The 16365-nt window shown below is 40.2% G+C and overlaps 1 protein-coding gene across 12 annotated transcripts in view; it reads right to left on the reverse strand.

Moving 5' to 3' along the window:
* TOM1L1 (target of myb1 like 1 membrane trafficking protein) overlaps positions 1-16365 on the reverse strand; it is a 59655-nt gene that overhangs the window by 17395 nt on the left and 25895 nt on the right. For all 12 annotated transcript variants that reach the window (XM_030922857.1, XM_030922855.1, XM_030922859.1 and 9 more), the window contains 4 exons: positions 10766-10899; positions 5055-5112; positions 4525-4642; positions 2700-2796 (listed from right to left, as the gene is read on the reverse strand). In XM_030922857.1, coding sequence (XP_030778717.1) covers positions 2700-2796; positions 4525-4642; positions 5055-5112; positions 10766-10899 — 407 coding nt within the window. The remainder of the gene's footprint in view (positions 1-2699; positions 2797-4524; positions 4643-5054; positions 5113-10765; positions 10900-16365) is intronic.

The raw sequence follows: 16365 nt of genomic DNA on the forward strand, positions 1-16365 counted from the left end.
AAGACACGAGGTAGCCAACCAAAGAAACTGACCTAACTCAGTATCTTCATGAGAGAGCCATTGACACTTTATCATTTCCCAACACATGAATCCTTTCTTCTCTTCCTCCCTTATATTTTGCTCTTTTTTCTTCCCAGTTTGATTCTTCTTTTTCATTTTCCTCCCTCTGCCCTTCCCTCTTTTAAATATAGAAAAGTAATTCAGTGATTGGGTACACAAGTATTTAAACAAAACACTAGGCAACTTTTTAAAAAATCTAAATCCACTGATATAAACACACTGCCAAAATATGTTAAGTGAAAAACAAAAGCAAGGTTCAGAACAGAGTGATAGTATGCTGCATTTTATTGAGTAATGGAGAAATTCATATTCATATTTGCCTACAGACACTATGGAAGGACAAATTAGAACCTAACAAAGTAATTATCTGGGTGGGAGTAGAGCGTGACACTAGGGAAAGGGAAAGAGGGAGGATGAAGAGGGAATGAGAACAAGAATTGTCTTATACAACTTTTTATATTGTTTTGATAGCTGAATAATGAAAATGTATTGCCTATTATCTAAAATATATACACTTAAAAGGAAAAAAGCTATTGACATTGGCATAAGGCAAATTCAACTGCTATTTATTCTATCCTGCCTCTTCTGGAACTTACATAACCACTCTTTCACTCTTTTTCATTATTTTCCTTCCTGTATCATTCTTGTTTCTTTATGTGAATAGAGGCAAATATTAATATATATTCTTATTTCCAACTTGCTTACACAAATGCAATATATTACACACACACTACTTAGCACCTTTTTTTCCTACTTAGCAATAAATATATTGGTGATTATTTTATCCCCCAGCTATATAGTAATATGTTGTACAGATGTTTAACAGTACCCAACTGATGGATACTTGAGTTGTTTCCAATTACTTGCTATTGCCCAAAATGTTGTAAAGAATAATCTTGTAAACACCTAACTCTGTATAAGTGTGGTATAAATTTATACACATAAGATTACAGATTGAAAGAAATAAATGCATTTATAATTTTAATAGATATTGCCACTTGCCCCTAGAAGAGTTACATAAATTTTGTCATAGTAACTGTCTTTCCATAGCCAACAAAGTATGTTATGAAATATTGGTACTTTTGCCACCCTGAGAAGTAGAAAGCGATTTCTTATTAGACTTTAATTTACATTTCTCTGTAAGTAAAGTTGAACATCATTGCATATGTTTATAGGTCATTAATATTTCTTTTTAATACTGTACTATCAGAAAACCTGATGGGTGGACGCAGTGGCTCACATCTTGTAATCCTAGCACTGTGGGAGGCCGAGGCACCTGGATCGCTTGAGCCCAGGTGTTTGAGAATAGCCTGGGCAACATGGTGAAACCTCATCTCTACTAAAAACACAAAAATTAGTAGCGCATTGTGGCATACGCCTCTAATTCCAGCTACTCAGGAGGTTCCAGCTACTCTATCAGGTTTTATTAGTCCAAGTTTAATAATGGACTATCAGTCCATCAGACTTGCTACTTACTGGCTATACAAACTTGGGCAAGTTCTAGTTCCTTCAACAGAGAAATGACCAAGAAGTCGCAGTTTCTTTTCGTGTATGATGGGAATAATGATAAAGGCCAGTGTAGTGGCTCACTTTAGGAGGCCAAGGCGGGAGGATCACCTGAGGCCTAGAGTTCAAGACGAGGTTGGGCAACAAAGTGAGACCCCATCTCTACAAAAAAATTTAAAAATAAGCCTAGCCCAGTATGGTGGTGCACACCTGTAGTCCCAGCTATTAAGAGGCTAAGGTGGGAGTATCCCTTGGGCCCAGGAGTTTGAGGCTGCAGTGAGTTATGATGGCGCCACTGTACTCCAGCCTGAGTGACAGAGCAAGACCCTGACCTAACATCACTGACCTAAGTACTTTAGTGAAGATTAGATGAAATAAACAAAACTAGCTTAACTGAGTGCCTGCCACACAGCAAGTGCCCTGTAACTGATGGGGCCATTACTCTTAATTTTCAACCTCATTGCTTTTCTGCCTCCTTTATCATTGTATTTCCCCTGTTCTCCCCCATCTCCTGTTACCACTAAAAATAACAGAAAGGGACAATTTATTGAAGGCTTACTATGTATCAAGTGCTATATTAGGAGTTTTGCATATAGCATCTCACTGAATCTTTGTAAGAATCCTAGAAAATATTCTTAGAAGAAAAATGAACATTTATAGTGGCTAAATAACTCATCTAGGTTATATGGCTAGCAGGAAGTAGTGCCGAGATTCTAACTCAGGACTGTCTGATTCTTAAGTTCTATTTTTTGCTATTTTATCATGTTTTCTTTTCTTTTTTTTTTCTGAGACAGGGTCTTGCTCTGTCACTCAGGCTGGAGTGGTGCAAACTGCACTGCACTGCAACCTCTACCGCCTAGATTCAAGTGATTCTCATGCATCAGCCTCCCAAGTAGTTGGAATTATAGGCATATGCCACCATGCCCAACTAATTTTTATATTTTTACTAGAGGTGAGGTTTCACCATGTTGCCCAGGCTGGTCTCAAACTCCTGGGCTCAAGCGATCCATGTGCCTTGGCCTCCCAAAGTGCTAGGATTACATATGTAAGTCACTGCGCCCAGCCATCAGGTTTTCTTAATTGTAAGGAATCCAAATGTCATATTAGTTCTGCAGTGTTACTGACATACTTACAGGGGTATTTCTGTATTCTCCAAGGCTAGCAAGTCCATCTGTGGATGAAGACTGGGTTTTAAGTTGTTTGTAACATCAGAACTTGGAGAGCTGAAATCTAAAACACAAAATGGACTTGTTTGGCTTTAAAACATTTTGTCAGTCAGTTATTATGCTGGATTTTCTACAGTAAAAACAAAAAGAAAAAAGGAAAAAAAAAAAGAAAAACCCACCAAATAAAAGAGATTAATTTAGATATTTCTGTCACCATAAAATCATGAGATTTCCTAGCTCTAAGAGAAATTAAAAAGCATCATTTATGATAGGTAGAGAGAGAAAGAATTTCCCTGCCACGAGAAGAAGTTGTTGTAAGGGTAAGAAATATTATTGTATTGGATTTTCTAAAATCCCAAGCTGATCCAGAATGGAAAGGATTTTATATCTTGTTCTGCCCAGCACAAAAGTAAAAAGTTATAGTACATACTGAGCTCTGCCTTCACCTCAAGCTCCAGTCCATAATCTTTTTTTTTTTTTTTTTTTGAGATGGAGTTTCACTTTGTCACCCAGACTGGAGTTCAGTGGCACGATCTCGGCTCCCCACAACCTCCACCTCCTGGGTTCAAGTGATTCTTCTGCCTCAGCCTCCTGAGTAACTGGAATTATAGGTGCCCACCACCGCTCCCGGCTAATTTTTGTATTTTTAGTAAAGAGGGGGTTTTGCCATGTTGGCCAGGCTGGTCTCTAACTCCTGACCTCAGGTGATCCACCTGACTTGGCCTCCCAAAATGTTGGGATTACAGGTGTGAACCACCGTGCCTGGCCTCCAGGCCATAATCTTAAGTGAGATACCCCAAAGGGAATAATTACTTTCCCCTCTGAAAATTCTCTATTAAAAACTCAGGAAAACTCCAATGTAACTGACTCTACACATCCCACTAGCCTACATAAACAAGTAGCCAACATTTTAGAACTGGGTAGAGATCTAAGAAAACCACAAATTCAGTGATACTGAATATTTTTACTCTGGAAACAGCAGATGACATATGAGAAAAACAAACTGCTTTTAATTTGGCAAAACTGGATTTCAGCATTTGTCATCATCCTCATTTTGTAATTTACCAAACCCTTGTTGGGAATAAGGACAGCAGAAGATAACAAGTTAGGTAAGATAGGTAACTCTTTTATAAATGTTTATAAAATGCATTGTAGCAGAGCTTACATCACAACTTGGAGAGCTGTAACAAAGCTTACAATGCATTTTATAAACATTAGTTTGTTAATCTTGACAACTACCCTTTAAGGCAATCATTGTTCCCATTTTATAAAGTGAGAGTCTTAAAGGTTAGGTGGCTGAGAGGTGGCAGAACTGGCATTTCAACTTGGATTTTTCTGACTTTAAAGCCTGTGTTTTTCCTTCTTCATTTCACAACCGCTTGGTTCATACCTTATAATTTCTAAATTTCTCCGCTTGCATCAGAGATACTCCCTTACCTGATGCTGAGGTATAGCAGAAAAGTCCAATGATAATAGTGTGTAGGTTCAGAGTAGACTTTAAGTATTGGCCATTGGGCTGAAAAGCCTCTACAAAGCAGGCCAGGTGAATTCCATGAAATTCTAAGTGAGTAGGATGAGTTTCAAGGACCTCCTCCCCCAGACACATCCCATTGCTATACCGGGTTTGACTCAACCATTTGTCAGGAAGTAATCACATCTCCTAACATAGTGCTCTGACATTCAAAGCACTGACATTCAGTCCTTCTTAGGTGGTATTTAATCATGTAATTAAGGAGAACTGTTTCACATCAAGCTCTTCTGCTGGTCTGAAAAGACCTGAGTGTTTATTTACTTAAGTCTGAAAGTTGATTATTCATGGTGTTGAGTTCTCCCAGAGTGTCCCTAGGAATCCGGGGACTGGGACTTAGGTCGAGGAGATCTTGAGATGGGGCAGAAGGCTCACTGGTAGTCTGAAAACAAAGCAAAAAAAAAAAGAAGTGTCATGTAGTTTATCATAGCTTTCTCCCCATACTTTCTCCTTTGTAGAGGGGAGGATCCTATTTGGATGCATTTTAAGGAAGAATTCTCCATTCAACCAACGGGCAACATTAGTATGAATCCCATCTTAACCACCTACATACATTCCTGCTTCTTATTAATAACTTAATAACATTAACTTTACATTACATTACATTAACAGTTTAACATTAACGTTAACTTAATAACATTAAGTTATTAAGGCAAGTAATCTATACCATTAAAACCACTCCAAATAATCAATGCATATCTCCCTCTTTTTAAGACTTGTTTTAGGTAACTTGCTTCTTACTGTAATTGGCAAAATGTTCAATTGTTTATTTTATAACGTTTCTAATCACTTACACTGGTGGCTTCCTTCTGGTTATTTTGCTCCAAAATCCTTTGTTGGTTTCTAGTAAACCTGTTTAAATGATCAAAATGCATGTGTTTTAAAAAAATATATGAAAATGCTATAAAAATTAACAATTATTAATACACAAATTATTTAGGAATAAAAACAATCAGCCTCATCCTCACACAATTACAAGTAAAAAACTTTTAATAACTTTTTTCCAGCTTACAGAGTATTCATACCCTCAGAGAAAACTGTGAGAAAATAGAAAAGTATTTAAAAAATCTCATCACCCAGAAATTGTTAAATCTATTAACATTATTCCAGTATTTCATCTATAAGTGCATCTATTTTTAAACTTTGTTAAAATGATACTTTACATAATTCTGTATCCTAATTTGATTATGCTGTGAGAATTTTTCTAGCTGAAATACAATTTTTAATGGCTATATTTTACCTTATGAATCTATCACACCTTTAACCACTCTTACTATTAGCAATTTTTGTTTTCTATTTTGCCATTATAAGTAATTTTCCAAAATATTCAAATATATTTAAAGTATTTTCACTATTTCACTGTGTATTTTTATAAGATACTTAATACATACCAAAAAATTGACCTTCTACAACTCTGATTTAATTTTACATTGTTTGTCCACTGAGAGTAAAGGAGTATAAAGGTAAAAGACCAGAGAAGTTGAAGGCAGAAGTCCAAGGTTCAAGTGTCAGTGTTAGTACCTTGTAGCTACATGACTAAGGAGATGACTTCCTGAACCTTGGTCCCCCAGCTGCTAAGAGGGAATAACATTTGAACTATTTCCTCAGAAAGTTATTTTCAGGGGCAAAACTAGATAGCACAGGTGGATGAATGTGGAAATGCTTTGCAAACTGAGATTTGCTTTAGAAACATACAGTATCACTGTTAAGACAATTTGACTTCATGATCCCAAACACTTTAAAGTGTAAGTTTATACTGAATCGGGCCTCTGAGCCCAAGCCTACAGGTATACATCCAGATGACTTGAAGCAACTGAAGAATCACAAAAGAAGTGAAAATGGCCAGTTCCTGCCTTAACTGATGACATTACCTTGTGAAATTCCTTCTCCTGGCTCAGAAGCTCCCCCACTGAGTACCTTGTGACTCCTGCCCCTGCCCTCCAGAGAACAACCCCCTTTGTAATTTTTCACTACCTACCCAAATCCTATAAAACTGCGCCACCCCTAACTCCCTTTGCTGACTCCTTTTTCTGACTCAGCCCGCCTGCACCCAGGTGAAATAAACAGCTCTATTGCTCACACAAAGCCTGTTTGGTGGTCTCTTCACAGGGATGCGCGTGACAGAATCTGCACACACAGTTTAATGATTTTTCAAAAACATGTGCTTTTAAATTCCACCTAGTTAAGCCAGGAACCGTGGCTCATGCCTGTAATCCCAGCGCTTTGGGAGGTCGAGACAGGTGGATCACTTGAGGTCAGGAGTTTGAGACCAGCCTGGGCAACATGGTGAAACCCCATCTCGACTAAAAATACAAAAATGAGCTGGGCGTGGTGGCGCATGTCTGTAATTCCAGCTACCAGGGAGGCTGAGACAGAAGAATCACTTGAACCTGGGAGGCAGAGGTTGCAGTGAGCCGAGATCATGCCACTGCACTCTAGCCTGGGCAGTAAAGCAAGAGTCCATCTAAAAATAAAATAAAAAAAAAAAAAAAAAAAAAAAAAAAATCCATCTAGTTATAACATTAGCTTCTTGTGTTCTAGTCAGTTATGTGCTGGGTATGAACAACTTTCCTAGATCAAGCCCTAAGTGACAAATTGCAGTTTCTTTATTTGCACAACTATTCCCTGGATGTAATGAGCAGATACTTTGGGGGATGTTGGAATAGGGTGAATATATTTTGCAAGTGGATGGATATGAATCTTTAGGGGCCAGAGCGTGGGCTGTGATAGGTAGAGTAACGCCCACCCTCACAAAGGTACCCACATCCTAGTCAACACAACCACTGAATATGTTAGGTTACATGGCAAGGGGAAATTAAAGGTTGAAAAAAGAATGAAGTTTGCTACTGTTAAAGGAAAATAAATCTCAGGACCCCAAAATCACTAAGCCAAAGGGAAAAGTCAAGCTGGGAACTGCCTCAGGCAAATTTTATTCCTAACTAATATAGCTACAAAGATAAAAAGGTACCTACCTCTCTCACAATTTGCCCAAGAGAAAACTCCTTGTGGGCCTCAAGATCTTTACCCTAAAACAGTTCTGTTGAATCTCACCTTGGCAATATAAACTGATAGCTTATCTTCACAAGTACAGGACAAAGGACTGAGTCCTCTGCCCTACTGCTTATGTAGAAATGCAGATTCACTGAGCCAGACTAAGGTATGAGTGACTATTCCTCTAGCCCCTTCTCACATGTAAATTGTGTATTCTGTGAAAGGTTTATCAAAGACTCAAAAGAATGCAACCATTTGTTGCTTATCTACTTATCACGTGGAAGCCCCCTTCCCTGCTTTGAGTTGTCCCACCTTTCTAGATGGAACCAATGGACATCTTACACATATTGACTGATGTCTCATGTCTCCCGAAAATGTATAAAACCAAGCTGTGGATGGCCGGGTGCGGTGGCTCACGCCTGTAATCCCAGCACTTTGGGAGGCCAAGGTGGGTGGATCATGAGGTCAAGAGATCGAGACCATCCTGGCCAACACAGTGAAACCCTGTATCTACTAAAAATACAAAAATTAGCTGGGCGTGGTGGTGCACACCTGTAGTCCCAGCTACTCAGGAAGCTGAGGCAGGAGAATCGCTTGGACCCAGGAGGCGGAGGTTGCAGTGAGCTGAGATTGTGCCACTCGACTGCAGCCTGGTGACAGAGCATGACTCTGTTTCAAAAAACAAAACAAAACAAAACAAAAAACCAAGCTGTGCCCCCCCCACCTTGGGTGCATGTTGTCAGGACCTTCTGTGGCTATGCCACAAGTGCATCCTTAACCTTGGCAAAATAAACTTTCTAAATTCATTGAGACCTGTCTCAGATGCTTTTGGTTCACATTAGTAAGCTGCCCTTAATTGGGAGATTATCCGGTAATGTACAGATAAGCCCAGTGTAGTTATAAAGGTCCTTAAAGGTGGAAGAGAGAGGCAGAAGTGGAAGTAAGAGTGATATGATACAATCAGGCCTGAACTAGACACTGTTGGCTTTGAAGATGGAGAAAAGGGGCCATGAGCCAAGGAAAGTGAACAGCCTCTAGCTGCTGCAAAAGGTAGGAAGATGGATTCTCCTCTGGAGCATCCAAAAGTAGATAAAACAGGATAAGCCACTAAGTTTATGGTAATTTGTGACAGCAGCCAGAGAAAACTAGGAGACAAGTATCTTTTCTAGAGGCAAGAGTTTCTCTCTGAATCTTAGGACGTAAGTGTTTCACAGTTGTTCTGGCACACACGGTTCAAAGCCTAGTCAGAACAAGCTGTTCATAGAAGTAATCCAATCTCCTGAGAGCTAGACCAAATAAACACAAGTTCCCCCTCGGAGGAAGCCTTTAGGCAGTGGTCTTATGGTTTGCAATAGAATTCTCCAAAATGAAAGCCAGAAGGCAGCACTCTACTGAAAACGATGTGGTTTTCCTTGGATATTTTTTTGTTTATAAAAATGTGTTCCACAGAAAACAAGAGTAACAATTGTGAGTTTCTTCAGTGCTAAAAAAGAAAGCATGGTGCCCAGGCGAGGTGGCTCACGCCTGTAATCCCAGCACTTCGGGAGGCCGAGGAGGGTGGATCACCTGAGGTCAAGAGTTCAGGACCAGCCTGGGCAACATGGTGAAACCCTGTTTCTACTAAAAATACAAAAACTACACGGGCATGATGGTGTGTGCCTGTAATCCCGCTACTTGGGAGGCTGAGGCAGGAGAATTGTCTGAACCCAGAAGGTGGAGGTTGCAGTGAGCCAAGATCGTGCCACTGCACTCCAGCCTAGGCACTCCATCTCAAAAAAAAAAAAAAAAAAAAAAAAGAGAGAGAAAAAGAAAGAAAGGAAGCATGGTTCCTAGGCTTACATCTTCAGTCGATGCCCTTCTCTGAATACACAGTAAATATGAGACAGTAAAGGAAAGACACTACCATTTCATAGCTCCTGGTTTTTATGTTTCTCTTTTTTGAGACAGGGTCTCACTCTGTTACCCAGGCTGGAGTGCAGTGGCATGATCTTGGATCACTGCAACCTCTGCCTCCTGGGCTCAAGAGATGCTCCCACCTCAGCCTCCTAAGTAGCTGGGACTAAAGGCGTGTGTCACCATGCCTAGCTAATTTTAGTAATTTTTTGGTAGTGATAGGGTTTCACCATGTTGCCCAGGTTGGTCTCAAACTTCCTGAGCTCAAGCAATCCGCCCACCTCAGCCTCCCAGGGTGCTGGGATTACAGGTGTGCACCACCATTCTTGGTCCACAGCTACTGGCTTTATTTTATGGATTCTCTTAATTCACTCAAGATAAGTGGGAAGAAAAACCTAGTCAATAAATTTAAAGGTTAAATGGGACACTGGTGCAAAGGAAGAGAAGAAATTACTATTTAATGGACGTCAATGTGCTAGCACTCTACTAGGTGTTTTCATATATATTATCTCATTTAATCCTCAAAAAAGCCCAACCCTCTAAAAAGGTATTATTATCCTATTTAATACATCAAAAAAAAAGAAAGAAAAAAACTTAAATCTTAGAAAAGTTATGCAACTTATCCAAAATCATCAGCTAGATTTGAATCCAGGCCTGTTCACCTCTTTCCTTTATGTCAGACTGGTCTCATTCTTTATCAGCTGATTAGAAATACAGTCACTGTGCAAGTAGAGATTCCCAGTAATTCTCAACAGAAACAGTGCCCCTAAGGGTGTCTTAACATGTCATTTTTTAATTATTTCTCTTAGAGGTGGGATTTCACTCCATCACACGGGCTGGAGTGCAGTGATGTGATCATAGCTCACCACAGCCTCAAATTCCTGGTCTCAAGCTATCCTCCCACCTCAGCCTCTCTAGTAGCTGGGCTATAAGCACCTACTAGAACCACCACACCCAGCTAATTTTTTTATTTTTTATTTATTTATTTGAGACAGAGTCTCACTCTGTTGCCAAGGCTGGAGTGCAGTGGTGTGATCTTGGCTCACCGCAACCTCCACCTCCCCTTCAAGCAATTCTCCTGTCTCAGCCTCCTGAGTAGCTGGGACTACAGGCATGCACCACCATGCCCAGCTAATTTTTTTGTATTTTTAGTAGAGATGGGGTTTCACTATGTTGGTTAGGCTGGTTTCGAACTCCTGACCTCAAATGATTTGCCCGCCTTGGCCTCCCAAAGGGCTGGGATTACAGGCGTGAGCCACCACACCCAGCCGTATTTTTTATTTTTTGTAGAGACAAGGTCTTACTATGTTGTCAGGGCTGGTCTGGAATTCCTGGGCTCAAGTGATCCTCCTGCCTCGGCCTCCAAAAGTACTGAGATTATAGGTGGGAGCCACCATGCTGGGCTGAAATGTCACTTTAACTAGGAGAAAGACCTCTGGCGTTTACTGAGTAGGAGCCGCACAAGGGAAAACTGTCCTACCCCACATGCCAATACCTTTCCTATTGAGAATGGAGGATCTAGAAAGAGGGGTTCCTTGTAGGCACTCTGATAAGAATGCTGAGTAATTGGTGGTGAAAGTAGAAATGGAAGAGGGGTAAAGAGGGTACATGATCTGCTCACCTCTCATATCCAAGGATGGCATTATTCAAATCCTCATTCACCTGAATTAGCTCAACAGTTACATCTTCATTCTCCACCACCACAAGCAGGTCCATGATCCTCTCCTGCATCTCCCGACCTGTTTTATAGAGTTTCTGTCAAAGAAAGGAGAGAGATTTCTTATTCCACACCTGGAACATTCTATAAAGACATCTGACTCACCAATCTGTGCATACCTACAGTCACCTCCACCGTTAAGTCGCCTGTGGGGCACTACCAAAGTACTTAACTATAAACAGCTTATCCTTCCTATTGGAAGGCAGTGAGTCATAAACTGATTATATTTTCCTTTAAAAATCAAAATAGGTGTCAGAAGAATAATATGGTACATTGAAAATAATGCTGGACTAAAACCCAGAAGTGCTGTATGGGAATTCTAAATGTAGTGCTTATTAGTTGTGCCATGTTGGGGAAGAAAAAAATAAATTAAATAAACATGTTTTTAAAATCTCAGTTTCCTCATTGATAAATGAAAATTATACCCCTTGCCACATCTACCTCAAGGGTTGACATAAAAATCAAATGAGATGTGTGTAATGAGGAACTCTATAACTATAAAGCATAAACATAAAATGTTATTGCATTATTAGTGGTAGTAGAAGTAGTTAAAATACATTTACAGTGGCATTATTTTTTTCCTGTTATGTTGTACTTAAACATTTAAAGTTTATAGTTATATCGCATTTTGAGGCAAACTAAAACAGGATTAACAAACAAATCATGAATATCCTTATTTGGACTACCTAGAAATACTGCATTAAACCATGATTCCACCTCCCAAACCCATTTTTTTTTTTTTCTCTCATAAGCATCACAGCCATCTACGTCAGACTTACTGATCCAGAATCTCCAGGCTGGGGGTCTGAAAATCTACATTTTTTTTAAAACAAGCACTCCAAAGTGTTTCCTGTGTACACTGATATTTAAGAACTGCTGCCTTACAACTGACTTTTTTTCCAGGCACACCTTTGATTAACCTGAGGTGCATAAAACTGGTATTAGCCGGGCGCGGTGGCTCAAACCTGTAATCCCAGCACTTTGGGAGGCTGAGATGGGCGGATCACGAGGTCAGGAGATCGAGACCATCCTGGCTAACACGGTGAAACCCCGTCTCTACTAAAAATACAAAAAACTAGCCGGGCGCGGTGGCGGGCGCCTGTAGTCCCAGCTACTGGGAGGCTGAGGCAGGAGAATGGCGTAAACCCGGGAGGCGGAGCTTGCAGTGAGCTGAGATCCGGCCACCGCACTCCAGCCCGGGCGACAGAGCAAGACGCCGTCTCAAAAAACAAACAAACAAACAAACAAAAAACTGATATTAATATTTCCTCAATCCCACCTTGGCTAGAGTTTGTCTGTGTAATAGTACATTAACATCAGGCAAAAACACAGGGATGCTGCTTCTCTCAAAATGAAAGCAATAGAACTTCCTTAAACACCGCACAATCACTTCGGCTGACTTTTTCCCCTCAAGAAAGAAAGATCTGCTGAAAAATGTATGTATGCTTCATGAAACCATTCAGAATCTCAAACAATCTATTACAAGACTGCTGACAGGAAATCTCTAAACAAATAAATCAAACTATTACTAACTGGCGTTTAGACTCAGAGGAAAAAGCCACTACCCTCTACAAAATCATAACAACAAATATTTAAAAGACAACATGACATAAAGAGAAAAAAAAGGTGAGTTAGACAGATGATAGACTTTCCGATTTTAGACTTGCAATGTGCAGCCAGAAAAACCATCCCATTTGCCAACCACAGGGCCATCTTCAGGAACAGTATAGTGTAGGGGTCAACAGTGTTGTTCTTAAAGCTCCAGACAGTAAACATTTTCTGCTTTGTGGGCCATCTAGTCTTTGCTGCAACTACTCAACTCTGCCACTATAGTGTAAAAGCAACCCTGGAAAATATATAAATAACTGGGTGTGGCCATCTTCTAATAAAACAGATATACATGGCAGGCTAGATTTGGCTCCTTTATATACCCCTGGTATAATGCAAAGAGAAAACTTTGGACTCAGATGCCAAACACATCTCCCATATATATGCCTGCTATGGAATTTGGGGAAATGTGGCTAAAATTTAGCCTTAGGTTTTGTTGTTGCTGTTTTGTTTTGTTTGTTGTTTTTTTCCATCTATAATACAAGGAAAACAGCTATCTTGTAAGGTTGTTGTAAGAATTGGCAGTGGTGTCATTGAAACCCCACAGTGTCTGGCACACAGAGGTAGTCGGTAGTAAATAAATGTATTATGGGTGCTTGACAAGGTGTCACTAGAAGCTCAACTAGATAACGAATACAATCCTGTAATACGCTATTATCCAGGATCCGATCTTCTACAAAAGAAAGAATTAAGAATGGCATTTAATATAACCCCCAGAATGAATGAGAACTTTTCCTTTATTCTTGCTTTGCAGAGTGTACAGAAATTGTTCTTCTTGTTGCTCACTGGCAGCCTTGCTAGAGCAATGTTAAGATCAAGGGAATTCAATGGCTGATACCTATGACAAAAATGTAGAAATTAATTGAAATGAATTTGAAGCCAACATCAATAGCCCTCAGTCACATGAAGACACTCCCGTTGCCCTTTCAAGAGACAGATGGAATGGAAACATGAAAGGAATAGCACATCTCAACAGGTCTGCAAAGAAGAATGTGAAAAACCTCTTCAAAAGCCAGCCCACTCTGATCTTTGCAATTGATGTCTGTCTCGGAGGAGGGCCAAGCCACCTGGAAACACCCAAGATCAAGTCCATGGACAAAAGGATAGGTCAGAGTTGCCCATGGCAGGTACTTGCAGGACTGTGGATGTGGGGAGCCAGGGGGGTGGGGGGCAAGTCAAAATACAGAGCAACAGCTGCTGGTGCATATGTCCATCACGGAGACCCTGGAATTGTCTCCTTTTATACAGTATAAAAGCAAAGGCAAGCTTCTAAGTTAAAGTGAATTTAACAATCAATTCAAAAGTCTTTGGAGCAAAACAAAAAGGAGCTCATTAAGAGATTCCTCTTCTGATATGCAGATGGCTCTTACTCCTCCATAGGGCACTCAGGAATTAAGGAACGAGATCCCTCTGCACTTTCAATTCCAACTATAGTCATCCCACATTGACCAACAGAGGGCAACTCAATAAAAAGAAACACAAAAATGCTTGAATATCTATCTCGAAAGAGCCAAAACAGGAAGAAATGTGTTTGCTTTAAAAAGTCTCTGGAAATACTATCTGTATGGCAATATCCCTATTATTAGCCCATAGCGTATTTTCTTCATCCCAATATTCCCCACTCAGAGTGCAAGAAACCCCAATATCTCTATCTGCTCAAAGTAAATACTCTCTCCACTTACTCTAAAACTGAACATTCTTCAGCTTAACTTGCTTATATAGTCTCTTTTTCCTTATACAGGCTTCAGTCAAATGACAAATTGTCAGCATAATCCTTAAGAAAAGCATTAACATGTTAAAGCCCTTCCAACTCGTCTTTCCAACAAAACAGTGTCTGCAAAAAGTACAGGACTTGGTTGCTGCCTTCAAATTGCTTCCTATACCCACAGGAAAACACAATAGGTTAGCCAGGTATAATAGAAAGTTAGTCCTGGGTTCAAAATGAGAAGCTAGTTGGTCTAATGGATACAACATAAGCTCATAAGAATGAAGTTCTCCTTCCAGCTCTACCACTTGTCACGGTGTGGGCAATTATTCTTTCTGCATATGCAGCCTCATCTGCAAAGGAAGGGAGATGGACTCAAAGAGGCTGACAGTCCCTTCTACTCTTAATATCTTACACATTTCTGAATGGTAAAGACAAGAATGGTCTGGGAGGATGGCTTTCTTTTTCCTATTCTCAGGAATTTTTTTTTTTTTTCCAACTGGTTACAATCCTCATAGGATCCAATTTCAGATTCCCTTGATTTTAAATTTCTCCAGTAAGTTAGAGTAAGGCTTTCTCTAGTTGTCATTTCAAAATCTGAGCTCCCTTTATTCTAAATACTAGAGCATTCTCTTCTTGTCTTACTGAGGCTAGGCAAAAAAAAAAAAAAAAAAAAAGAGAGAGAGGTAAGATTAAAGTGGGAGGCACCAGGAAAAGTCAGCTATTCAAGGTAAGAAGGTGACCCAAAGCTGAGTGCATAACACCAAGAAAGCAAATACACAAAACACATGTTGCAACTCTTCATTCCTACGGCCAAGGTGGCTGCCTTTAACTCATCACAACAGTTGTTAGACTGCACAGAGCCTCAGAATTATCACGTTCCACTTCAGAAAACTAAAGAAAATCCAGTCCTCACCCCTAATGAAAAGTTTAAAGTTTACAAGCCACACAGTGGTGGGGAAATGTGTCTACTGCACAAAATGGTTTTACGGCCTAAGAATCTAACAAAGAGCAAGACTCTCTTGGTTAGTAGGGCTTTAGGATCTAATTGTTCAGTGTGGGTTGGTGGAACAGAAAGGGGATTCCAAGTAAATATATGGGATTTCAGATGAAAGAAAACAGACAAGGAATAGGTTCCAAAGAAACAGAACAGCTACTAGAAGGTAAGTATAAACAGACAAAACAGGAAGAAGTTCCAAGTATACAGGTTGGTTTATTTATTTATTTTTTTGAGAGTGAGTCTCAATCTGTCACCCAGGCTGGAGTGCAGTGGCGCCATCTCAGATCACTGCAACCTTTGCCTCAACCTCCTGAGTGACTGGAACTACAGGCGCATGCCACCACACCTGGCTGATTTTTGTTACTTTTAGTAGAGATGGGGTTTCGCCACGTTGGCCAGGCTGGTCTCGAACTCCTGACTTCAGGTGATCCACCCACCTTGGCCTCCCAAAGTGCTGGGATAACAGGCATGCTCTGCTGCACCCAGCCTCAGGCTGGTTTTATAATAAACCAATATTATAAGACTGTGGTCACTGGTGAAGTATATGTGCAAGAGCAGTCAAGAAATTTTTGAGTGGAGGCTTTTCCTTTCTGCTGGAGAACTTTCCTTGGCCCTCCAGATCCACCGTCCACTCTTTCTGCCTTAACTCTGTGCCCTGGGGCCTGGCTTGTAGGGATCACATTACCAGGTCCCCTGTCTTCTTGCTTCTGTGTTCAGCCAACGGGCATGCTGGCTGGCAGGAAACAGGAGGAAGGAAGGAGAATGAGGTCTGGATATTTATTCTTTCCACCCCTTCTACCAAAGGCACCACTGTTCTCAAGGCTGCCCTCTCCATATTATTCTTTCCTCTAGGTTCTGGCAAAAGTGCCCTCTTCTTGCCTATGTAATTATTAGTTAATAATCCAGGGATATTAGTTAATAATCCAGGGTAGTGATCAAGCCCTTGTGGTCTCCCTGAACTTTATAACATCTTACTAAACAGTATTTTGATTAAGCTTTCTTCAAATTACCCAAATGAAGTATGTCATCTCTTTGCTAATATACCCTACAAAGCATGAAAACACATCTTTAGAGTAATCAAAATAGTATGATGCCAAGTTAGGCACAAATAGGTCAAGGGATGAGAATAGTCTCTAGAAGACAACCTTGAATTAGAATATACAGTACTGAATTAGAATATACAGATAAAGG

The sequence above is a fragment of the Rhinopithecus roxellana genome, chromosome 19 (assembly GCF_007565055.1).
Source record: "Rhinopithecus roxellana isolate Shanxi Qingling chromosome 19, ASM756505v1, whole genome shotgun sequence".
Classification (NCBI taxonomy): Eukaryota; Metazoa; Chordata; class Mammalia; order Primates; family Cercopithecidae; genus Rhinopithecus; species Rhinopithecus roxellana.